Source organism: Neltuma alba, unplaced genomic scaffold, assembly GCF_004799145.2.
Source record: "Neltuma alba isolate B1F8T4 unplaced genomic scaffold, ASM479914v2 tig00013914_pilon, whole genome shotgun sequence".
Taxonomy (NCBI): Eukaryota; Viridiplantae; Streptophyta; class Magnoliopsida; order Fabales; family Fabaceae; genus Neltuma; species Neltuma alba.
The window spans coordinates 25,777-52,211 of NW_021637958.1; the positions used below are offsets into that span (position 1 = coordinate 25,777).

The 26,435-nt window shown below is 35.2% G+C and overlaps 3 protein-coding genes and 1 pseudogene across 4 annotated transcripts; 1 reads left to right on the plus strand and 3 right to left on the minus strand.

Moving 5' to 3' along the window:
• LOC114739360 (stress enhanced protein 2, chloroplastic-like) lies at positions 1-24,335 on the minus strand. 2 transcript variants are annotated; one of them, XM_028927416.1, is made up of 4 exons: positions 24,331-24,335; positions 8,760-8,764; positions 660-1,016; positions 1-520 (listed from the first exon to the last, which is right to left on the minus strand). In XM_028927416.1, the coding sequence occupies exons 3-4, from the start codon at positions 981-983 to the stop codon at positions 251-253; spliced, it is 594 nt and encodes a 197-aa protein (XP_028783249.1). In that variant the 5' UTR covers positions 984-1,016; positions 8,760-8,764; positions 24,331-24,335; the 3' UTR covers positions 1-250. The 2 variants fall into 2 exon arrangements, with proteins under 2 accessions (XP_028783249.1, XP_028783248.1); XM_028927415.1 differs by lacking the exons at positions 8,760-8,764; positions 24,331-24,335 and having other exon boundaries at positions 660-1,133.
• Positions 7,501-9,734, plus strand: LOC114739361 (uncharacterized). Its single transcript, XM_028927417.1, has 2 exons — positions 7,501-7,970; positions 9,438-9,734. Exons 1-2 carry the CDS (start codon positions 7,677-7,679, stop codon positions 9,651-9,653), a joined length of 510 nt encoding a protein of 169 aa, XP_028783250.1. The 5' UTR covers positions 7,501-7,676; the 3' UTR covers positions 9,654-9,734.
• On the minus strand, positions 11,922-14,470 carry LOC114739362 (uncharacterized). The gene is made up of 5 exons (XM_028927418.1): positions 14,043-14,470; positions 13,375-13,425; positions 13,131-13,264; positions 12,846-12,937; positions 11,922-12,462 (listed from the first exon to the last, which is right to left on the minus strand). The coding sequence occupies exons 1-5, from the start codon at positions 14,346-14,348 to the stop codon at positions 12,284-12,286; spliced, it is 762 nt and encodes a 253-aa protein (XP_028783251.1). The 5' UTR covers positions 14,349-14,470; the 3' UTR covers positions 11,922-12,283.
• The window catches only part of LOC114739359 (E3 ubiquitin-protein ligase RKP-like), a 15,421-nt pseudogene continuing 5,402 nt past the window's right edge, over positions 16,417-26,435 (minus strand).

The following is a 26,435-nucleotide window of genomic DNA, read 5'->3' on the forward strand; positions in this document are numbered from 1 at the left end:
AGCTTTTGAATGTAATTCTGACGCTCCATATCAACTAGCTACCATTCTTCTTTTCTATATAAAACACCAAACATATATAAGCTGTTTACATCATCATGCTATGTACTATCCAGCAACGTATAAAGCTACAGAGGTGCTCATCAAATCCAAGTCTTGGACTCTCACTTGCCTAATTATACCTCCACCTCTCATTTTCTATAGTTTTCTTTTACACACAGCCAAACCAAAACGCTTAGATACTGACACAGCTTCACAATTCATCAGACCAGTCACTAAGCTCACTTTCGTAGAACAAGCTATCCACGATCCGATCAATCACAGAATCGATGAAAGTGTTGCATCCGATTGTGAACGCCTTGCTCACTCTGTTTCGAGCACTTGAGAACCACGCAAATATGGCCGCAAAAGCTACCGCTCCCAAACACACCCCTCCTGCTTCCACTATCCCTTCCATCTCCATCTTTCTGAACACTGAGTTCCCCGTCACGATTTCCATCGTCAATGTCCCTGCAAACACAAGCTTCACCGAACCCCCAAGTGTTATTCTTACTAATCCATTGCTTTAAAATGATCGATCATTTAAAAATATTAGATGATTCATTGTGGATTTCTTCTTTTCCTCTTTGAAATTGCAAGTGATTAGTAAGTTGAGAGATTACCATAGCCAGGCGACCTGAGATGATCTCGAAATCATGGCTTTTCCGAGAGCTCTCAATATATTCAGACAGGGTGGCAAAGAAGGGGGACACGTCATCGGCGGCATCAACGCCGTCGTTTCTAGTCCGGATCACGCCTCCCGACCGATCGGACCCGTAAGATCTCAGGTTACACAGACGGGGCTGGAGAACGATGTTTGTGGCTTCTAACTCCGCCGGCTTGGGTTTCGGAACGGGAATCTGACCCGGAACAAACTGCTCCTTCGACCGAACCGACGGTGCTGGGGGCCGCAGCTGGCAGTGCGCAACACGCGCCGAAGATGCCATGTTAAAACGGGATGGAGAAGAGACCTCTGCAGATTCCGTGAATCTTAGAGAGGTCGTTGGCGTGAACAATTTGGCGCTATGAAAACTGGAACGGAAGGTGGTGGTAGGACTGAATGGCCATTACGTGTCAAATGCTGCACTGGGAACGTGGTTTTCGAACACTGGATAAACGTTTTAAGGAATGGCTCGTAATAAACGGGGAATGAAAGCTAGTTGTTTGGAGTGTGCGAAGATTCCAGAGAGCAAAGGGCTTCCCATTCTCACGTTGAGTCCATGTTAGAAACTCCAACACGGAATGCGTGACCCACCAGGGTACGAGAATTCGTGAAAGAAGGAAAGAGACAAAACTTGGTAAGGCGGAGGCTATATATGTCATTTCATTTATAACGATATTTTGATTTCTCAAGGACTCCCTCCGTTCCTTTCTTAAGAGTTAATTAATGGAATAACGTTAGTAAAAATTTTGATTAAAATGATTTAGAGACAATAAATATGTAAGAAATGATTTTTTTAAAAAAAATATTTTTATTTGTGAGGACATATAGTGTAAAAGAGAGAATTGACCATCTAAATTCTAAACAATTTACGTGATAATAAATACAATAATATTAATATGGGTAATTAATGGGAGAAAATAGAAATTTTAAAAAAAGGGAGACAACCTCAAGTGACTTTTATAAATATAAGTAAGTTATACAAAAAAAAAAAAACTAGTTTTCTTGTTATAAATTCACTGTCTATCACTTCAAAAGACACCAGGATACCACCGCAGACTTCCTTGCATAATTAGATCAAGAGGTTGTGTTATGGGCTCACCATTCTTCGAGCCTGCTTCACAGTCAAAATGGGCCAGAAGTTAGACCAACTCGGGATCAGGCCCATCGCACCGAGATCTCCTTCGTTCCCTCTCATGACTAAAACACTGTTGGGTTCACAGTGGTCCTTTCTGCAGCCCCTAATTCTTCCCATCCGTCTCGCATTCTAACGAGATCCTAACTTATCAACGGGATTTAGGTCTAATAACAGGAGTTAATCTCTCATAAAGTGATAAAACAAGGTTTGAATCACAGTTAGGAGAGATACCTATATTTAGTACCTGACATTGACAATGTCTTGAATAGGATTTAGGAGGATACACATGTGTAGCAAAAAACAAATAAATAAATAAGAAATCCTAACTCTCATGCGTGTTGTTACCCGAAAAACAAAATACATTCATTGCGTGTTTGGCATTCCTTCAACAACAACAAAAAATCACATTTAAATTTTATAAATTTCAGACGCTTTCGAAGTGTCTCTCTCCTTCTAAAACGCATCCGTATTGAAAAAAAATGGACTAATTAGCTTCAAGCTTTTCTTTGCTTTTTCCTGCCAATCCAACCATGTGGGATCTAATATTTCAGCATTATGGAATTCAATTGAAGTGAGCTCTTTGAACAATTTTTGTTCCCCTATTTACTAGATTCGGACAATTCATTTTTTTTGGCCTATAATCCTCCCATGGAAAAGCAATATTATTCGAAAATGGCTTGTATACATTGAAGAAAAAACATATTAAGTACAAACCCAACCCAATATTATACTGGCCAGAATAATAACTAACACATCAAAGTGGCAAAAGGAGGAAGGACTATTCTCATAAAAGGAAGCCCAAATTGGCGTTTTTTTTTTTTCCACTAGATCCAACTCCTGTTGGTAGCTCAAAGTGGCGTTGTTTTCATGTACTTCATCATTACGGAAGATATAGCTTTTCCCAATGAAAAGACCATTCATCTACTAAAAAGAAAAGTTTCTTATTCCTTAGACGAAAAGCTATGTAGCCATAAAATAAAGACTAAAATGAAACAGAAATGAAACCCTCGTTTATTCCATATTTTGGACTTATGAAACGGTATATGCTACAAAAAACATGTGAAAGAACTGAAATCTTAGAATAAAGCATTATTATGTACGGATTATATTATTAAAATTAGAGAAGCTTCAGGAGTGTGCACACTTACCATTAAAAAGGTTATAATAGCTTGTTACTGTGCAACTTCGATTGATTAAAATGGTTCGCCCTGTGACGCTAACACATTAAGTTAGATTCAACACCCTTGTTTGTTCTATAACAAGCTTGCTCCCCGAGTTCAGGCTTTGGTTACCCGCCTTTAGGGTTAATTTTCCATCCATTTAGCTCAGGACCACTTCCAAAGTACTACTTCCCGATCTACTTTAGAGTACATATGACATTATAACTTACATCTTAATTATCAATTAGATCTTATATTTAAAACTAGAGGTGGTAGCATATTAAATACACTATTAATTTTTAACTCGCCGAATAAGTAATTGGAGAATTACAATCAAGTTCTAAGGAAAAAATAATTACAAAATAAGTTCTAAAAGTTGTCAACCTGTCATTGTCTACTTTGAAACTTGTTATTATAGGGTGATAAGGTTGTTATTAAAACTTTTTCGTAATTATTTCTCTTTCTTGAGATCTAATCATAATTCTCCCATAATTCATGCACCTTTGGTCTTATTTATAAGTAAAAGAAATTACTACCTCCAGTCATTAATATAAAATCTCTTTTAACTTTTATTTTAGTTCTAATTATAAAATCTCAATCCATTTTATTTTTTATATTTATCTATTTTTTTCTCAAAAGGGTCTTTCTAATAATGGTAGTTCTACTTAATACACTTGATTAGTAAGGATATTTTAGAAAAAACAACACATATTTATTATAAATAACTAACTTAACTACTTATACTCAAATTAGTCAATTAGCTCTTATATTAAAAATCAGAAGTAATATTTTTTAATTTATCAGTTATGTCATTAAATTTTTCACAATTTTGTAATGATACACTAGATTGACATTTTTATTGCGTTTAGATTGACCTTTTTTTTTAGTTCCGTACAGAGCTCGTAGATTTCACTGGTTGTTGAGAAAATTTTATTGGCCTTTTTTTTTTTTTAATGGTGGACGGTTAGATATCTGCCCTTCTTAACATGTTTAAGAAATATTTCTTCCGTTATGGACTATCAAGTGATACAGGAGTCACTAACAGGAGTTGGTCTAAGTGGTAAGCGGCTTGGTACTGTTTAAGCGAAGTCTCGAGTTTGAGCCTCAGCGTACGTAGAAATCCCTGTTGGGAGACTCACTCACCACAGCTAGGTGCGCGACGTAAGTTGAATCCAAATGTAGTCGAAACAAAATTCCGATAAGTTGGGTGGGTAAAAAAAAAAAAAAGTGATATAAGAGTCAAATCTGCACCATCATTACATCTTGAATGAATGTATTTTGTTACGTATTTTTTTTTGTTGGTGTTTTTTTGCTGAAAAAATTTGTATTATTAAGGCCCACAATAATTACTGTAAATAGTATTTTGTCTTATAAATTATGCGGCTAACTGTCTCTTCTCTTTTGTTAGCGTCCAAAAAGTAATGTGAAATCCCTGTAAATGTCCACCACCAATTTTGCCAACGGCCAATGCGCGTGTGCAACACTCGCGCAATTGTCTCCGTATGCAAGTTGCAGCATTTAGCCCTCGTTCAATGCATGGCCATTTAAAATGTTTTTAAAACACTAAAACCGTACTCCGCTCGGTCATGTCAAAAACGATTATGGTCAGGAAAGATAATCAATTGTGAGAGAAACTTTTGAATATATGAGTCCTTAAAAAATAGGATTAATTAATCTGCAAGTCTTTATAGTTTTAATGAATTTTGAATCAGGTCCTTATAGTTTTTTTTCTTTTTATCAGGTTCTTATACTTTTATCTTTTTTTAATTAGGTCCTTATATTTATTTTTCTTTTAATTAAGTCCTTATAATTTCACTAAATTTTAAATCAGGTCCATGTAATTTTAATTTTTATTTACTAATTAAATATAAGCTTAATTAAATAGATTAATACTAAAATATAAAATATTAATAATTAAATTAAATTAATAATTATGTAATAAAAAGTAATAGAATTAATTAATTCAGGAAAATTTTTTAGAACAATTAATTTTTTTACTGAAAAAATTAAAATCATTATAATAATTCAATATCTTTAGAATATTGTTGTTTATAAACTAATATTAAATAATATATACTATTTTATGTTTATATAATAGTACTATTAGAATTTATAAAATAAAGAATAAAAAATTCAGGGACTTAATTAAAAATAAGGTGAACTTATAAGGACTTGATAAAAAAAAATAAATACAAGGACCTAATTAAAAACAAGTAAAAGTATAAGGATCTAATAAAAAGAAAAAAAACTATAAGGACCTGATTCAAAATTAGTTGAAACTATAAGGAGCTGTGGATTAATTATCCCTAAAAAATACTACTTCCGATTCTAATTATAAAAATTAGTTAACTAATTTAAAAAGATTAAAAAGTAAGTTGAATTAATTATTTGTCTTAAATAAGTGTAATCTTTTCTAAAATATCTTTACTAATCAAGTGTATTGACTAGAATTATAATTATTAGAAGGACTATTTTAGAAAAAATTGAGTAAATATGAGAGAGAAAGTGGATTGGGGTCTTATATTTAGAATCAAAATAAAAATCAAACAAGGTTTTATATTAAGAACCGAAGGTAGCACTACATTATTTATATAAGATCTTGTTTAATTTTTATTTTGATTATAAATATCAGATTTTAATTTATTTTATTTTTCATATTTATATTTTTTTTCAAGACAGTCTTTCTAACAATGATAGTTATAACCAGTATCTTAATTGGCAAAAAATATTTTTAAAAAGATAACACATATTTATTACAAATAACTAATTTAATTTTTTTCTTAATCTCCTCAAATCAGTTAATTAGTTTTTATAATTAAGATGTGAGGTAGTATTTTACTACTTTCCAATCATACTCTTCAAATATAGAAAAGAAAAACTTTATTTAAGATACATTTAATCACTTAATTTAATTAACTTCTTGAAATAGGTAGGAGAGGGAGTACTTGCAAAAGAGAGGAAAAACTAATAAATACTCTTACCAAATTTATTATAGAAATTACTTGAGAATTAAATTTAAATCTGAATATAAAATTTCAATTCATTTTTTTCTAATATTTGTTATATTCTCTCAGACTAATTTATTTAATTTATAAATAAATATATAATATAATATTACTCAATACTTTTAGAAAATAAAATCATATTTTTTATAATTAATTAATTAATCTAGCTTTTTCAGACCGCTCAAATGAATTGGGCAGGTCTTATAAATTTATTTTGGACAAAAGAGTAGATGTTATATTAATGATCAAAGAAGTACTTGGCAAAAGCAAAGAAAAGTAATAATTGCAAAATGTGTTTGTCATTTAACTTGTATAATAAATTTATTTTTATCATAAACGGACCAGAAGGAAATAGTTCACCTTTTGAGTTTTATATAGGTTTTTTGACCAACTATTTATTATGTTTAATTTTTATTTTGAATTTTACTTTCACTTCTAAAGTTAACGTAACTCTTCAATTCTATTTAAATTGTTTTTCCATCTAATATATTTCAAGCTAACTAATGTTTTCTGACCCATTTTTAGTTGAGTATTTTTACCTAATATATTTTTAGTATTCCTTAAATATATAAACATAATTTTTATTTATTCATTTTTATCATTAAATTAATTTATATTTTCTTAATAAATATACTTAATTTTGTTCTTATGCTAATTACACCCAATTTTTCCGTCAATGGTTGTAGGCTGTCATGCCCATCCACACACAGATAAAATAGGTAAATATTTTATATGGAAACACGCAAGTTGTTTTAATAATTCGGTAATGAATATTTTTAAAGCTAATATTTTAATTGTTGAAAGGTTTAGATTAAACATCATTTTCATCACATAAAAACCACAAATGATGGAATGTGTCAATTCAATCCTTATCAAGGTGGGTTTTTTTGCTTCGAAGTTGTGTTGTGTGTGGTTGTTGACTTTATATTTTTAGGGTCACTTTATTCAATTTGCATTAAATTAGAACTAATTTGAAGAAGATAATTAACTAAGGCTATACAAGGTAATTTATTAACCCAACTACACAAAAAAAAAAGTTATCCCAGCATACTACAAACAACTGTAAACTCAATCGCATTGATGCATTTAATAAATATTTATATTACAAAATAAAAAGCAACTATTTTTTGCAGTTTGTATTTAACAAAAAGATCAACTAAACTATAACTAATTTAGGATTTCAAAATTTATCCTCCGAAAATAAAAAAAATATTTCCAAATTTTAGCTAAAGTTAGATTATTAAAATGTCAATTTTACCATTATTTTCCTTCCTTTGATACCTTTTTCCCCCCATTTTTTCGGGTCATGAAGAGAGAAAAAAAATTAACCAGAAAAGAAAAGAAACAAGGAAGAGCGGTGTCTACTGTCGAGTACCTTCTGGCATGTCAACGTCTACCAGGCAGTAGAAAAGGATGGGCGGAATCTGAAGCGAGTTCTAGCACGCGCAGAAGGAAGCGCGTGAACCTTCAGCCTGAATTTCTCATAGAAATGACTGAAAATCCACCATTTTTGTGCCAGTGACCCAGAGGGAATCCTTTCTCATCACTCTCCCTCGTGTTGAAGTTTACTTCAATTCAAAGTTCAACTTCAACCCGTCAACGAATCAATGTTCTTCTCTCTTTCTTCTTAAATTTGCTATCTAAATTACTATGTCCCCAGATTATTGTTAATTACTATGTTCGATCCTGGGGACGTGCTTGCCTTTCAGAGCTCTGGGATTCCATGGCTGATTTGGATTCAGCTGGTGGTTCTGTTTCTCCTCGTCGCTCTTCTATATTGTTTCACCGTCTTCGCCTTGGATTCCTCCGACGATGCCTCCACCGTCGCAGCCACGGAGGGCCCCACCGCTGCTGAATCTGCATCTACCAGTCGCTTCCTTTTCGATGAGATTCGACAGGTAGAAAAACCCAGTGCTAAACACGATCCCTCGACCACTACTTTCGTAATCAACCGAAGATTGGCTACACAGGTACCGAATTTTTCTTTCTTGCTTTATATTTTTAATATCTTCCTCTCATTTCGCAGAATTTGGGTTTATGATCTTGATATTTAAACTTAATGTATTTCTTGGTCTTCATCTAGTCAAAGAAATCGCGGTGTTTCGGCTTGGCATAGATTGTTTTCCTTTTCTCTTCGTTCTCTTTTGACATTGGTGTCTCGATCTGTGGAGGAGGGATATGAACCTTTTCTTTTATTGTTAACATTCTTAAGTTCTTAATTCACCCTCTCAGAAACCTAATTATCGTGGAAACGAAGAAATTAGATGGCATTTGAAATCTTGATTTTCTCTTACTCCAAGCAACAACCGCATCGTGTTTATCCATAGCAATAATTAGATGGTTTAATAGTTCTTGTTCATCTGATTGATTCTTCCTTCAGATTTTAGCTTTAACCTAATAGCTAGTATTTGAATTGGACATAGAGGATGAAAGTCATCACCATCCTTGAAGTATTCCACTCCTTTCAGATTTGGACCCTCTAATGTTCTTATTTATCATTCCGCATTGTATATTGCTTATGTTTGGGTATTTTCTAATTTTGGGACTTCGAAGATAAGGAAAGTTCTTGTTTATTCTGGATAACGTATCCCTAATTAGACGGAGAAAGAAGTGAGTAGGATTGGTCCCAAGAAGTGTTTTCAAGGACAGATTGTAATTATCGACAAGTTTAGATATAACTCGATTTAACCTAGACCTATGCAATTACAAATTGTCCATTGGCTTCTAATACCCACCCAAAATTTCTTTTTTCTGCCACTGTTCTCTGCCTTCCCTGTAGCGAGTATTTGTTTAGGAATTTGGTAGCCCCTCTGGATTGGCTCAAAATGGCTGAGATTTGCTAATATTAGAGGGACAGTATAGAAAGTACATTAGAGATAGATCCAGTGGAAATGGAGTTTTGCTAAGGACTAATAGATCCGAAACGTTTTCTCATTTGATTGATCCTATTTATGCTCATCAAGTGTTCGACATCCATTTATAATTATTCTATTAAAAAAAATTTAAAAAACTGTGGTGTTCTGTTGGATGAGATCTATAATCTAAAGTTCTAAACTACATAATAATCCTCCTGGTTTTGATTCAGTCTTGCATTATAATCGTGCTAGCATCATTTTGGGACGTATAAAGTTTTTTTGCCTTACTGGCTTAAACAGTGGCTGCTAAGGCTACAAACATTTGCACGTTGCAATTATGTTCTCGTTCATTATTGAACTTGCCCAGCTTAAAATCACTCTGGTTTTCTTTCATGTCGTTTACCTAGTCGAAAAGCAAAGATCTCTGATAGATTATCAAAATGTGATGTCCTTAAATTCCTGAATCCTGAGAGCTAGGGAATCCATGTTTATTTATAACTCTTACATTGAGAACAGATGACTGATACACGCACAAATAGCTTGTCATTGTACTGTTGTGATGGGAATTACATAATTTTGCAGGGGGGAGAGAATCGCAGTATAAAAGGTGAAGTATCATCAGGAACAACGAGAAGGATAGTGAGTGCAGAAGAATTTGGAGAGAGGGAGGGTTCCTCCCGGTTCCACCCTTGCCATTATTTCCAGTTAGCTAGGGTTGCCTTTCTCAAATGTCTGGGTTTGGACCCTGCACCTGACTCCCCTCCTACCCAAAGATGCAGAAAACCAAAACAAAGCTGATTCTTACTTCATATGTTGTCATATCATTAAATGATCCCACGAATTTATCAACATAATTAGCATCAGTTTTATTCAGTGCTCTGTATAATCTTCCCAGTTCCTTACTTCTGCTCGAATCCGAATTTCCCATAATGGTCTCACGCTCATCATGATTTATGGCCACGGTAAGAATTTAAAGAACAGACTTCTGATAAAAGAATGGGATTGGACTCGTGGTATGATATTTATTCAATTAAAGGACGGTAAACTTTCGGCTGAGTAATCTGACGCTTGATTGTATTTTGGGACTGAACCTGGCACCTGGTGGAACAGACGAAAGTCACGAAAATGATGGGGTTTATGTACAATTTTAATGTTTAATCTTAACAAGCCGTTCTGACTATGACGGGGACTCGGGGCAGGAGAAAAGAAAACGTTAAAATAGGATCTCCCGACCGAAATGTTGTTATTATTTGATAATGAACAGGCTTCCACAACATTCCAAAACGATCCTTGGTGTATGATATAACGTATTCATTTTAGCAGAATATTATAGAAAGTGCAGGGTGCAGTTTATAGGAGTTCAAATTCCAAAACCCTCGTCTTTTAATACAAGCTGATATAATTGTATCTGAATTAGTCATGGAAAGCACGAGAGCAAGATGTAAGGGGAAACTGATAAATTGGAACCGAAAATGCACGTGAAGGTACCCGAAGCGGCACGCGTCTAATTGCTGCAACATGTTGGAAAGCTGAAGCATGAAGTGGCGTGTCAATAAGCACTCTTTTAAGAACCGATGCAGCAAAAGAAAGGGGAAGGAGCTAAATGGTATTTGGGGGGAAAAAACACTATGGAGACGGAAAGAGAGAGGGCTTTCAATTTATACAAGCCCTGTTATTTCATAGAACGATTGGTGAAGGCTGTTTCCAAGTGCCTTGGTCTCGACTCTGCAACTGAAAAGAAATACGGAGAAGGAACATCACGAAACCTCAGGAAGCCATCAAGACCGCCATTAACCAAAGGGCAAGGTGGCCAAGTTAACGTTTCTACTACTTGAATTTGCAGCCCCATAGGTTTTAAACTCTCTCTCTCTCTCTCTCTGCTTAATAATAATGTTAGCTCTGTGTTCGTCTTTCTAGCTTTATGGGTTTCTTCCTCCCTCCCTGTTCTTGCTGCGCATGCGAGAATCTGGAAGTCTTAATTTGAGGGTTTTGTTAAACAAGGTTTGTTTTTTTTTTTGGGGGCCTTTTATTATTGGACGTCTTAATCAAGTACTATACTGAAAGAGGCAGCAGGGGTTCTGCCATTTTAATGGTTCAATTAGATGTTGGGCCATCGTATTTGTGTTCAAAACGTATCAATAGCTGAACTTACTATAAAATATGAATATTGACATCGATGCACGTCTAACCCCGATGAATATGAATAGAAACAGTAATCATGGTCTAACCTCGATGCACGTCGTCCCCCTGGTCTCATTGTTTCTGCTTCAAATATCAAATGGCTGAGCTCTCTTTTGTTTCCCCAAAAAATTAGGTAAACTAGTTGCACTGAGTATCATCTAGTCAGAGACATCATCATATTTGATGTTGAAAATTGTTAGGGCCTCAGGTAATGGCCCCTCCCGATTTTTTTTCCTTTCGGCCAACGGTCCCTCCATTTGATCTGGCGGTCATATCAGTCCTCATCATACCCTTGCAACATCAGCGTTCTTTGATTGGGGAAAAAAAAAAAAAATTCTACACCTGAGAACTAGTATGTACTTTTACCCTATAATTTTATTTATTATTATAAAAAAACAGTTTACTTTTATCTAGATTATTTATTGTTTTTTCATTTATATCCTTGTTAAAACAAGGAGAGAAATACTGGTAACACATCCAATAATAAATGAACTATTTTAATCAATTTCCTGGAGGTTATTATTAGAAAAAATTTATGTCTACCCACATACTTGAAGTTTCTAACTAAACTAATCTACCTTCTTGATATTGAGGAAAAAAGGTATTTATCTTATTAAAAAATGAAGACTAGATTCCATTCATCATCATTCAATCACACAGAAAATGAAAAATGTGATAAAAAGAAATGCCTTATTCGGCCTTCAAAATATAAAATCTTTGACAAGTTCTGCAATTCACAGACCGCACATAATATAGCACTTTCTCATATTCCATAAACGCATAGTATGACAGTAACATATTTAGCATGCCATGAACATTACCTACACAAAAATAAAAACGACGTTTGAAAAAAAAATGCTGAACTTGACATATGCGAAGAACCACGACAGGAAAGATGGACAAACCCTATATTAACCCACAAATCAACAGAAAATCATTAGATCCAAACAAAAAAAAAATCAGTAACCAATGTATTCGAGAATCTGAAAAGGTCCCTCAACCCCTTTATGGGAAGAACTATTCCAGAGTTTATCGGCATCTGGTTTCCAGAGTGCCAAACTCCTTTATACCAAATAGGCCGTGAAGCATCTTCGATTCTATTCCACCTTAATGCGTTGTCATTAGTCTAAAGGGAAATGCATAATCCATAACTATTTCCACGTTCTCATGAAAAAGAGAGGAACAAAAAATATACAGAAGAGAACGTCTATATTGCTCAGCAGGAACATATAGCATCTTCTTTGGCCCTAACTCTTTCTGCTTCTAGTGATGTAGTTAAGAGCAAACTTTGAAAAATGGGTAAGAGTGAAAAACATCTGCAAGATTGTACGACCCTTCACAAGACCCTCTCTCAAGCCCCTAGCATTTTTTGCTACGAGAGGCTCAACTGGCTGGGCTCTCGGGCTCGCCCCTGCCTGCAATGAAGCTAACCAAAGTGATCATGAAGTGAAATTCTTTGCCACAGCCCCAAATTTAATGACAGAAGTCTTATTTTGATCATAGAAAATAGTCTAATTATTAATCCAGTGCTTCAAACTTTTTGCATCACTTTAGTAATCCAATGCATGATTTCACTCTAATTTTCCCTTTCTAGGAGTATTAAGACAATAAAAAATTCTTCGAAGATCAGATAATTTGATTCAACCAGATCATATTCTCAGATGCTATGAATTGATACAAAATGTTCATGAAGCATATTAAAGTAACGGTCATGACATAAGAACCAAAATAGATTTTTATTTTCATTTTAAAAGAATCTTATGTCTAAAATTTAGACAACTAGATTTTGCAGCATAATTAGGAAAGTACCTGATGAAGCCATGGTTGTGAAACCTCGAAGTCTCTCTTCAGCTACGCGGACTGCTCGAGTGGAGCTCCTCACACCTTGGGTAATCTCTTGACTGCAGATTTTAAGTAATCAAATATGAAAGCTGTATACTCATATCATAGATCAGCTTGATAACTCACTTTAATTAACGTAAATAACGCTTTAACTCAAGAATAGCAGCATTTTTATTAAGAATAATAATCGCCATATAGTAGTTTACTGATATTTTTTTATCAGCAAAATGAATTTGCAGTTAATAATGATACCCAACATCACTGAGCTCCGTTGTCAAGTCGCATATTTCCATCCCAGATAGTCGAATGGCAGCCATTGTATCAGGAAGCTCCTCCCTTGTGGAATCCATCAGCCTCTCCATTGATTCTGCTGCTCTCTTGAAAGCCTTTATTAAGAAGGAACATTGCAATTTGAATACATTGGTCTAAATTAATCCCTCCAAAAGCAATCCAATAAGATAAAAAGTCATGGAAGCCAAGTTTTAAGAACCCAAACCAGAAGCGTGGGAATTGCAGAACAAAACAGCCATGTGGTAGATATTGCCGTCTGCACAACAGAACAAGACATGACTTTACCAGTTACATCTAACTAAAATTACAAGCAAAAAGAGGGAGAAAAATAGTAATATCCGAAGAGTCTATGTAGCGAGAGGAAATATAAGAAGTTACAAAAGTTCCAACAAAAAAGCAACCGGCACATGAATTCTGTCTCCTTCATCTATTCGTTCATGCATTAATAGAAACGACACAAAAGAATGCGACTCTGGCTAACATCTCCATATCATTATATCGATCATATATTTTTTCCCTCGTTATATCTCTTCAAGTGCTCTATTTGTATAATTATTCCTATCATTATATATATTCATTATGTCCCTTCAGATATAATACATACATTCACAAAACATCTCTCTTCCAATGTACCATTTCTACCATATACAAGTGCATGCACCACATGATACGCATCATATACATTCACTTTTGTGAAGCAGGGTTCCGGATTTACCACAACATAACAGCTATGAATTTATTGCAGGATAACGAAACAGAATTCTGAAATAGAATTAACAAGGAAATTCCGGAAACGAATTTGGTGAAGCTGAAAGAGAACCCACAAGTGAAAGTAACAGAACCAAATAAAAGAAAGAAAGAAAAGTAATATACCGCGCAAGCGATAACATTGAGAAGAGCGATATGGCGATTGGTAAGATTCCAGTGAGAGAGATGAAGAGAAGGAGAAATTGGAGAAGATCCAACGGAGAAGGTGTAATGCGAATGCGAGGGCTCGGAAGTCGAGGGAGCAGCTGCATTAGAATGCGATTGTAGGGTCAAAGAAACGAATGGTAGAGGAGGTCTTCTCCTACAGAGTAGTCTCCGACGGCCGGCGTCGATGTTGTTGCCGGCGAAAAGATTCTTGGAAGGCGGACAAAGTGGTGATTTCGTTGCTCGCACTTGCAGAGAGCTCGCCATTTCTGGCTCTCCGCTATACAGTAATCCTGAAGACGACGACCCAATACAAGAACGGAACGATTTTGGTTCTAATAGAAACTATAGTCAATGAATTATAACAAACTAACAAAGTAATCTATTCTTCTCTCGTCATCGCCATCTCTTGAATTCAAGAATGCAAAATACACTATCTGGGAAACTGAGAATTCCTAACTACTGAATCAGCAAAAATTAGCCTCTCCATGGACCACCTGGCATCACACTACGCCCCCAAATTTGTTTTTCAATTTCTTTTTTTTTTGGATGTTTTAAAGAATTTTAATTTTAATTTTAATTTTAGAATAAGCTAAATAAATTAATTAAGTATAATTAGGGTAAAAAATTTTAGAAGAGTACGCTGACAAATGATAAGACGTCTAAAATTTTGCTCAATTTAATTTTTTTGATCAAATGTCCTCTTTATTTATTACTATGTTCTTTTAGCCATAGCTTCCCAAAATATTCTCCAAGCAAGTTTTGGAGAGTGTCTGGAATGTTTTTACAGAAATCCATGCAAATTTCCATTGTACACTTAGGGGGTGTTTGGCAAAACCAAAACCACGGTTTCATGATTTACTTCGTAATCCATAAAAACACTTCTGAAACTATGGTTTGGTTTCTATCCAAACACCCCCTAAGTGTACAATGAACTCTGTAAAATTACTTTTAAATTTATTTAGAATAAGCTAAATAAATTAATTAAGTATAATTAGGGTAAAAAATTTTAGAAGAGTACGCTGACAAATGATAAGACGTCTAAAATTTTGCTCAATTTAATTTTTTTGATCAAATGTCCTCTTTATTTATTACTATGTTCTTTTAGCCATAGCTTCCCAAAATATTCTCCAAGCAAGTTTTGGAGAGTGTCTGGAATGTTTTTACAGAAATCTATGCAAATTTCCATTGTACACTTAGGGGGTGTTTGGCAAAACTAAAGCCACGGTTTCATAATTTACTTCGTAATCCGTAAAAACACTTCTGAAACCATGGTTTGGTTTCTATCCAAACACCCCCTAAGTGTACAATGAACTCGGTAAAATTACTTTTAAATATCTATTTTAGAGATGTTTAAATAAAAACCAAGTCATAATTTTAAAAATAATTTTACAATGTACAAAATATTTGAAAGAAATTTTATCTTAATTTACATAAAAGCATTTTATACACTCATCCAAACACTTTTTTAGTAGACGTCACTTGTATCAAATTGAAGAATCCTGCTATCGAAAAAAGAGTTTGAGGAATCCTCACCGACACATTCAACACATTTAATTAATAGTATAACGAAAGTAATATCAGCGCAACAAATTCAAGTATTTAAATTTTTAAAATGGGAACTAATAACACTCCGGTACTAAATATGAGTAACTTGTAAGGAAAAATTTTAATCTTAAATATAAATTATTTATAATATATTTAATATTTGCTTTTCAATTTCACCGTTATTTTATTTGCATTGGAAAGAGAAAAAAATATTAAAATAATTTGAAAACGTAGAGAGCAAAAACAAGAGTAAAATTCAAAATTTTTGTTAATTTAATACATTTCCTAATATGTGAAAATATGTTACAAATAACTTATATTATGAATCAGAGTAGTATAATTTTAACAAGATGCATGAATTCAAAACGGATAAAATATAAAAACTCCCCTATCATTAATTCATCCCTAACCAAGTAATCTTCCGTCAGAAACTTGCGAGTTTCATGCCATTCGCTTAACCTATACCCATGCTATGCGCTTTACACAATGGAGAAGCTTCTCCTCCACAACTAGGAATATAAAACATATAAACTTTAAAGTCATAAAATTTAGGGCCAAACTTTGTCACGCATAAATGAAAAGCATAACAAAATATTTTCGGAGCACTTTTTCCCTCAGATTCTTCCTTGAACTGTAAGCATTTAACTTGTAGGTTTTGCGGCTACAATATATTTAAGGGATATTTGAATAAAAACCCAATTATGATTCTAAAAATAATTTTACAATATACAAAATAAATATATAAAAAGTGTATCTTGATTTACGAAAAAGTTTTTTTTAAAAGTACTTCTGCAGGAATACAAACAACCCTTTAATTGAGGAAAAAACCTGTCAGCTTCCCCTATACATCCTTTTTCCTTGTCTTATAGAATACTTCAGCTGTACATTGCTATGGCCTTAAGCCAGCATTATGAATACTGAAATACGAGGATCTGCGAGAATGCTAACAGAATGGATACCCCTGAGAAGACTTTCTTTGCCATTTACATATCGCATATTTACAGAATAATGATACCCTCTAACTTAACCTGCAAAATTCTTCATTCACCGATGGCTACTTCCTTCGTGGCCTGTGTTTAACCCCCCAAAAACTAATTACACGTCAATAATGATGTCAGCATTTCAAAGTCCTGAATAGAATTTCCCCTACACTAAACCCCCCACCCCCACTTCCCCCCTCTATTTCCCATCTGTGTTTCATTTCCTCTGTGCAATGTCATTTTTCAAATCTGGGGTTCATTGATAATCAAATAATCAGTCACTGACGGCCTAAACTTCCACCAGAAAGGCCAAGCAAACCCTCAGGTGAAGGACTTGTAGTCTGCATTCTAACCGATTCGGGTAACGTCCGTCACCGTTGCATTGCAGAAGAAACATCTCTGGCAGTTTAAAAGGTGCCTGGTAATACAGCCATAGCAAGACTTGTGCGAGCAAGGCGCAATTCGGGCATTGGCTTCACTCGCATAACAAATGCAGCACATGCCATCATCAACATCTGCATCCTCCACAATATCCATTTTCTCATGATGAGCTCCCGTGCGGCAAGTAAGGAGGCTCAGAAAATTCTCTAGTTGCTCATATTTTGCAATGTAAGTGCCCCCCCTACATAGTCCATCCTGATAAAATGAAAATCACAGACAGTGAATCTATGCATGATGTCAATAAGATTCATCTTTTAAATTAATATACAACCACTTCAGAGATCTGTGTGAAACTGAGCAAATTTCAAATAAAAGCAGGAGAATCCCAAATTTATTCAACAGCTCACATTTCATTTTGCAAATGGTTCGTACTCCACACCAGTGAGACTGTCAGAGGTTATTATAGAAATAAGACTTCCGATAAAATGCAGAACTTCAAATGACTTCAAAGATCTCTGGAACTTATAAAGCTCTACTCCAAAAGAGAAAATCTACTGACACAGAAGCAGATCCGCATAAGAACCAGAACCAGAAATAAAACACTTATTTTGTGCCACTAGCATATCTTTTCTCATAACAGGTCCCGGCAGCATGACCCTAGTATACAGTTTTAAGACAGTTCAATTAAATATACGTCTAAACTACTTGAGACTTGCATGAAGTTGAAGAAAGGATACATTAAGCAGGAAAATGCATAAAGACTCGAGGACTAAGATTCAACATGGTCAAAGAGTGATAATATCTAACCCAGTTATAATCCAGAAGATACAGGAATCCACATTGAACAGTATCCGGACAGTCCATGCTTGCAAAGATGTCCACAAGATCATTGCTCTCCTGGCATTCTGCCTTGTTAGAGGCATCCAATAAATTTAAGATTATCCCTACGAGCGGTGCCAGAATCATGCCTCGATTTACTTTCTCCGAAGTTTGGCCAAATCTTCTAAGAGATCTGGAATAATGGAACCCAATTTATCAAATAGCATAAATGAAAACTACATTAAGTTAGCCCGCATAGTCTCAATTTTTCAAGACACTGATAAAATAACAAGATCTGATATATAATACTAAGGAACAATGCAGTTAAATAGCAGATTCGAGTTAAAAAAGATAACTTCCATTTCCCTGTCCTGGTGGTTTATAACCTCAAGTTACAAGCTCAGAACTTACAGGTCAAAAAATTCACCGTCTGCCGCAGAAGTAATGTGATTTAAGATAAACACAATCAACTCAGTCAACCTTCGAAGATTTGTGTCAGGTCCTAACAAGAATGCTTGAGGAATCTCACGAGTATAGAACTCCAGGATCCGTGCAAGATTGCATGAAAGATCAAATATAACACAGCATTTCCTTTGCTGGAATTCTATAACCTGCGATAGGTGTATTTCACCAAATAATTACAGAATGAAAAGTAGATAGCCAACAGAACATTATTAGAATATCTGCAAATTTGATACAAATTAATTTCAATATTATTGACATGTAACATCTTGAAAACAAAACTAAAACTGCTTAAAACGGATAACCTCCACAATAACAAGTGCATTTCATAACAAAAAATCCAAGAACCCAAAGACTTCCAGTTCCAGCCATGCAAAGAAACAGATAAGTAACAAAGTACTCCTCCGGTCCTTAATATAAGACCCAATTGTTAAGTTGATTTTAGTCTTAAATATAAAACCTATTTCTTATATTTATCAATTTTTCCTAAATTACCCCTATGGATACTCTCTCAACTATAATCAAGTAGAAGAGGGAGAGGGGATATTAAAAAAGATGATTATGGTGTTTTAGGGAAAAAATATTATATTTCTTATAATTAACTAACTTACCTAACTTTTCTAATCTAATCAAATTAGTTAAATAGGTCTTATATTAAGGACCGGATGAGTATAAACTTAATCCACCCACATCAAGATCCAATTAGAATGCTTACTACTACCAAATAACTAACTTAAGCAGCATAATGATTGAATAGTAAGCCACATACCAACTTGCAACCTGTAAGAATAAAAAAGAATACTATATCCATACCTGATACTTCTCTTGCATTTCCCTAACAGAAACTGAAAATTCAGTCATTGTCCAGCTAAGTGTATTAAATAAACGGTTTAGAAAAGCTGAGAACAGTCCTTCATCATTCATGCAAGCATCTTTAAGTAACCTCTGCATCAAATCAAAATGCACAAACAAAATGATAAATCTGATTAGAATCAATCTGAGAAAAACAAATTACCAAGTACAAGACGTCCGGAGGTTGTTACAGACCTGGAAATGCACTGATGATGAAGATGACTCCCCATTCTTTGAAGAACCAAAACCAGAGCCCTTGCACAACCGCAGAAGTATGTTTGTCACAGGGATCCATGATCGGTTATCAAATGCTGATAGTAACGCTTTCGGCATCATTTGGGTGGCAGCTTCATTGCTTTCAAAAGCAGCCAAATACTCCCTGTACTGAACCAGTACGGATATAGACTGAAGAAGAAGATCCCTAAGATCAGCATTTGCTATTCTTGGATCATTGAAATGGGTAACAACAAAGGTGACCTGGCGGAAACAAATCAGACACAACTCAAGAATTCATGGATAAGAAACAGCCAACAATCTTATTAAACCAAATGTGCAAGGAAGCCATGCCCTAATTGCTAATTGATTTGTTTAAGCACTATTACATTAATAACACAATAAATAATTATAGCTATTTAAAATTACTCAATCATTTGACGATCACACTGGACAAAGCACAAACTGAAGGAAAAATCACCAACAATCCATATCTCATCAGTTATCACTAGACACGAGCGTTCCAACCAAGATATACTTTGATAGAAATGCTCAGGTCTTAAATCTATTCAATGCTTCCTGATGGCTTTTCATATTTTTAATACTAAAAGAGCTCAATGCTTCCTGTTATCTGTACTTTTTCCAGTCAATTTTAGATCAACTATTTTGCATGGTATAATTACCATTTTAGATCAGCCAAGCACCAGGTCCAAATGAAACTAAACATGCCACCAAGAATTGCAACATTCTTCTGATAAGAAATATCAAGTGGTCTCCTACCTACGGAGTGTTTAATGGGGGAAATCCTTTCTATATCAATTGTATAGCACAAGAATATCAAGAAATACAAAAGCGTTACTTGAGACATCATAAAAATGCTCAATGCTTACTTTAAAAGTAAAAGAAAGTATCAAATTACTTCATATAAAAGCGTTAAGCATTTACCATTCGTCGCATTGAATCTTTCACAAGTTTTTTTTTTTTTTAAAGACAACGTTTTACCAAGATTTAAAGCCCAAAGCCCAGTAACAGACAATTAGGCGTGTTCATTGTCAGGATAAATGCTATTTAAGGGTCAATCTCCAATAAAAACAGCCTTCACCATTCATTAATTTCAGAAACCTAACAAGTGAAAAGTTCTAATAGAAGCGCCCAAACAAAACCACCACTCTCAACTTGGTTCGGCTCCAAGTCATAGTTCATCAGTGTTTCAGTGTGTGAACAATTGACTTATTACATTTCAAAAGGTAAAGCACACGAACTCCGCTCCATATTCACACTAGCCAGTAACAGAGGTTTGCGTGCGTATCACGCGCCTTGAGAACTCAAGGAATTGTAAAGTAACAGTGATTATCCAACAAAAAAAAAGAAGGTAAAAAAAAGACAGTTTGTGTGTGGATGCTGACACATATGGCATGGCCATGAAAAATACACTTATAAGTGAAGAAGCTGGGTCCAAATGGGTCATGTCATTCCTCACAGCAACTTGGTTTGGTTCCTCCAACACCCGGATAATCAACTTTGAGTGGAAAAACTTTTTGTCCAACAAAAAGAAAGAACGAGTAAAAAAATAAAGACTAAAAAGGTTATACATACAAATGAAGCAAGTCCTTGCTTGATCAAAATTGTTGAAGGAACAAATGGAGGATCACTTTTCCGTAATGCATGAAAGCAATCAACCTGCATGAGGACAAAATATTAATGAATAATAATGAAAGAAGTATTTTAAAAAAAAAAAAAAAAGGTGAAATGTAACTTAGAAGCACATTAATTCAGGCAGGTCGGATCTGTATAAAAACAGCAAACATCCTATCAATTTCTATGCATTTTAAGAGGCCCTCTCCTACTATAAACACTCAAGGCACACATAAAACACCTGAGTACAGCCCTTCAAGGCCACGAAACAATAACGGTCAAAGAACCATTTTAATTTGTTTGACATGCGACAGGAAAAGAAAGGACGAAGGATAACCACTGATTGAATAATATTTCTCTGCAACAAAGTGAAGAAAATTTATTCTTAAATTTCAACCAGTAAAATTACCAGAGCTTCCAGATAATATTCAGGAACATAAACAAACACCGAATCCATTTTGCTAAGAACCAACAGCAGCTGGACAACCCACATGCACATTGCATACATTCCTCTCTGTTTCCATCGAGAAAATAGAGAGATCCGATACCTGTATAGCATGAAGATTTGGCCATAGGTAACAAATAATATGAGAAAAAACAACAGTAACAAGACTCCTCAAGTTTATCAAGTTTGAGATTTCTAAACTAAAATGTTCAAGGATGCTATTATGTGGGAAGCATTCAGAAAACAAAGATTGCAAAAGCATAACATTAAGTACTACGCTACATTTGTGATTTTATCATTAACACAGAACCAAAAAATAGTATATTTAATAGCAAAACTTAATTGTATCATGCCCCACAAGCATAGTAATAATAATAACTGTTTAAAACTAAATATAATAACAAAGTCTTAAAAATGCTTAAAATACAGCTGAAAATACTTTAAGGCTCTATATGGGTTATTACAAGTCCTCAGAAACATCAAACTACACCAGCAAAAGAAAAGCATATCATTTTTTTGGTCTGAAAAGATTTAAATAATATATGATAATCCCAGTGACAACCTCATGAAACTCTCCTTACTTCACAATATCTAAGTCAGGCTAATGAGCATTCAACCTTAACAAGGGGCTAAAAACTACAAGGACTCCACCAGACAGAAAAAAATCCCAATAAGACAAGTTGAAGTAGAAGTTTAAAGTAGGTACACTGTCACATGGAGCTATCTATTCAAACTGGATGCACTATAAAGGAAAGTGCAACTTGCAGGAAGGAGAAAAGCAAGACTAATTATTAATTGTGACTAAAATGTGTGCTTTGGAAAGGGGGGAAAGGTCAACAACGAGCTGTTGAATTGCAAGTCCTTAAGAGTGGGTTAACAATAAGATCAAATGAACAAAAATTACATTGACTACTGTTGATTCAGAATCAATATGAGAGAATCATTCTATTATTCACTAGTGCGACTAGCGCACATATATAAGGACTTGAGTACAAACAGTAATCCCAAGAAATCAGGAAAGATAGTGCAATCTGTAATCCCAAGAAATCAGGAAAAAATAATGCAAATAATAACAAGAGAATAATTACTAAATCTGACTTATTCTAATTAGGTCTAAGCTGGGTTAACTTAAACCTATTGGGCTTAAGTAGATGGCCCAACGTGTCTTCCAACACTCCCCCTCAAGCTGGCGAATATATATCAAGCATTCCCAGCTTGCCTACTAGTTCATCAAACCTCTTCTTATCCAGTGGTTTAGTGAGAAGATCAGCAACTTGTTGATGAGAACTAATATATGTCATGTTGACTATGCCTGCCTGTATCTTCTCCCTTATAAAATGTCTATCTATCTCAATGTGTTTAGTCCTATCATGTTGGACAGGATTATTAGCAATTTCCATTGCTGCTTGGCTGTCACACCAGGTCTGAATTGGAATATTCAGCTTCAGTCTTAGTTCCTTGAGAAGTAAAGTCAACCAGATTCCTTCGCATATACCAAGGGCTAATGCCCTGTACTCTGATTCAGCACTACTCCTTGAAACTACTGGCTGTTTTTTACTTTTCCATGTCACTAGATTACCCCATAGGAAGGTAAAATATCCTGTAGTTGATCTCCTTTCATTAATTGATCTTCCCCAATCAGCATCTGTATAAAGTTCCAGGCCTCTTGAGTCACTTTTTGTAAAGTAGATTCCTTTGCCAGGAGTCATCTTCAAGTATCTCAGAATTTCATAAACAGCTTCCATATGCTCCTCTTGTGGATTGCTTGAGAATTGACTTACTACACCAACTGGATATGCAATGTCAGGTCTAGTATTAGTAAGATAAATTAGCTTCCCAACCAAGCGTTGATACCGTTCTTTGTTCACCGAAACACCATTCTTCTTAACTTCCAGATTAGTTTCTGTGAGCATCGGGGTACCTGAGGGACTTGCCCCTAACATACCAGTCTCTTTTAGGAGATCCAACGTGTACTTCCTTTGTGAAACTACAATACCTCTCTTAGATCTTGCTACCTCCATTCCCAAGAAGTATCTCAAGCTACCCAAATCCTTTACCTCAAATTCTCGTGCAAGTGATTGCTTTAAGTTTGATATGCCTTCATGATCATCCCCTGTCACAATTATGTCATCTACATATACAATCAAAACTGTCATTTTACCTCTATCATTTTTAACAAATAAGGTATGATCAGTTTGACATTGCATGAACCCAAGTCTGATTACAAAGCTGGTAAATCTTTCAAACCATGCACGTGGAGATTGTTTCAAGCCATATAGTGACTTATAGAGCCTGCATACAACACTAGGTTCACTTGGTCTCTTCACTCCTTCTGGAATAGCCATGTATACCTCCTCTTTCAAATCACCATTAAGGAACGCATTTTTAACATCAAGTTGATGTAGTGGCCAATCTAAATTTGTGGCAATGGACAGCAATACCTTAATAGTGTTGAGTTTTGCCACTGGTGCAAAAGTTTCCTCATAGTCTATCCCTTGGGTTTGAGTGAAGCCTCGAGCTACTAATCTGGCCTTGTACTTGTTTATACTGCCATCTGGGTTGTATTTTATAGTGAATACCCACTTAGATGTCACAACAGATTTCCCTTCAGGTAGCCTCATAAATTTCCAGGTCTGGTTTTTATCCAGTGCCTTAAGTTCTGCTTCAATTGCCTCTTTCCATCTTGGGTCAGCTGCAGCCTCTTGGTAAGTGGTTGGCAATACCTCACTGTTGATATGAGCAATAAATGATTTATAGGTAGAAGATAAATTTCCATAAGACACAAACCTCTGAATGGGATATTGTGTGCATGTTTGTTTTCCCTTTCGAAGTGCAATAGGCCAGCCCAAATCATCAGAAACTGGATTCAAATCTGATTCTTGGCGTTGCTGTAGAGTGTCAGGGGTTATATTACCTTCTCCTTCCGGTGTTTGCTGCTGTTCAGAATTTTCTGCCATACTATCTTCAGTTGCATTGTTGATTTCTGATTGTTGCTGTGATCCTTGACCAGATTCTTGACCAGAGGGTGATTCAGGTTCATGTCTAGGTGATTCAGGTTCAGGTTCAGGTTCAGGTTCAGGGGTAGTTCGGGTAGTTCTAAGGTCTGGTTCAAGTGTGTTTGGTCTGTTTTCTATGAGCGTTGGTGAGGGTGACACATATGTTTCCAAAAAGGCCAGTTCTTTCCCATAACTCTCCCCCTGAAGTGGACTTTTGGGATAATAGGGTTGGTCCTCAACAAAGGTAACATCCATAGACACAAATGTTTTCTTTAGGTTGGGTGAATAACATCTATAACCCTTTTGCGTAGGTGAGTATCCAAGAAAAAGGCATTTGAAAGATCTGGGTGCGAATTTATCCCCATGATAATTGTGAACATAGGCAACACAACCGAAAACTTTTTGTGGGATTGAGGAAATCAAATGGGTATCTGGATAAGTGTGAGCAAGTGTATGGATTGGTGAATGATAGTTAAGGGTTCTAGATGGTAATCTATTGGCAAGGTAGGTGGCTGTGAGAATTGCATCACCCCAAAAAATAGGTGGTACATTGTAGGTTAGCATCAATGTTCTAGCAATCTCAAGAAGTTGTCTGTTTTTCCTTTCAGCAGTTCCGTTCTGTTGTGGTGTATAGACACAGCTCGTTTGGTGTACAATTCCTTGTTCATTGAGGTAAGTTGTAAACTGAGAACTTAGGTACTCTCGGCCATTATCACTCCTAAGGATTTGGATGGAGGTTTGAAACTGAGTCTTGATCATTTGGTGAAACTGTTTGAAGATGTGAAACAGATCAGATTTTTCTTTCATTAAGTATACCCAAGTTGTGCGTGTGTGATCATCAATAAATGTGACAAACCATCTATTTTGGGTCAGAGTTAGGATTTTGGCAGGACCCCATATGTCACTGTGTATTAGGGAGAATGGTGAGGAGGGTTTATAAATTTGAGGTGGATAAGTTTTTCTGGTATGCTTGGCAATTTGACAAGAATCACAATGAAGAGAAATATCCCTTTTATTCATAATATTTGGAAACAACTTCAACATATAACTGAAACTTGGATGCCCTAATCTGTAATGCAAAAGCATCATTTCTTTATTGGAAATAGAAATACTTGCAGAAAGAGCCATCTTCTTCTCCTTGCTGATCTTGCCATCAAGGTAATATAACCCTTCACACTCCATAGCTTTGCCAATCATCTTCCTTGAGTCCAGTTCCTGGAAAACACAGTGAGAGGAAAACATGTTAACATTGCAATTGCTGTCTTTTGTAGTCTTGGTAACAGATAGCAGGTTACACTTAATACAGGGAGCGTACAAAACATCATACAAGCTTATTTCAGGGGTAACATGTACAGTACCAATCCCAAGAGCTCTACTTCTATTTCCATCTGCTATTTTAATGTTTATTCCACTGCATGGTTTAATTTCACTAAACAAAGACAAATCATCTGTCATATGATCCGTGGCACCTGAATCTACAATCCAAGCATCAGGTTTTTCTATTTTAACCTTCATTGCTTGAACATATTTACCTGTTTGGGCTAAATTACCCATAGAAACTGTTCTTTCAGGTAAGATATCACCTCTGCTGCATTTCTCAATCAGTTTGCGTAGGTTCTCAATTTCATCAACGCTTAAGGCTCCAGGTTCTCTTGTTTCATTCTCTTGTGGAGATACTGAATATCCTTTTGCATCTGACCGTGACTGTCCTCTGCCTCTTGGGGGTTTTCCATGTAGCTTCCAGCAGTTTTCTCGAGTGTGGCCACTCCTATTGCAATGGTCACACCAACCCTTTCCTTGTTTTCCACGTCCGCCTGAACTATTAGCAGTTTTACTCACTAAAGCTGATGATTCAGGATTAGAATTAGAATACACTCCCTGGGTTAGATTCTTTCGACTTTCTTCAAATTTGACCATATTTAGAGCCTCACGTAAGGAGGGCAGAGGTCTGGTACTCATAATTCTGCCACGGACTTCCTCAAATTTAGAGTGCAGACCAAGTAAGAACTCATAGGTTCTTTCT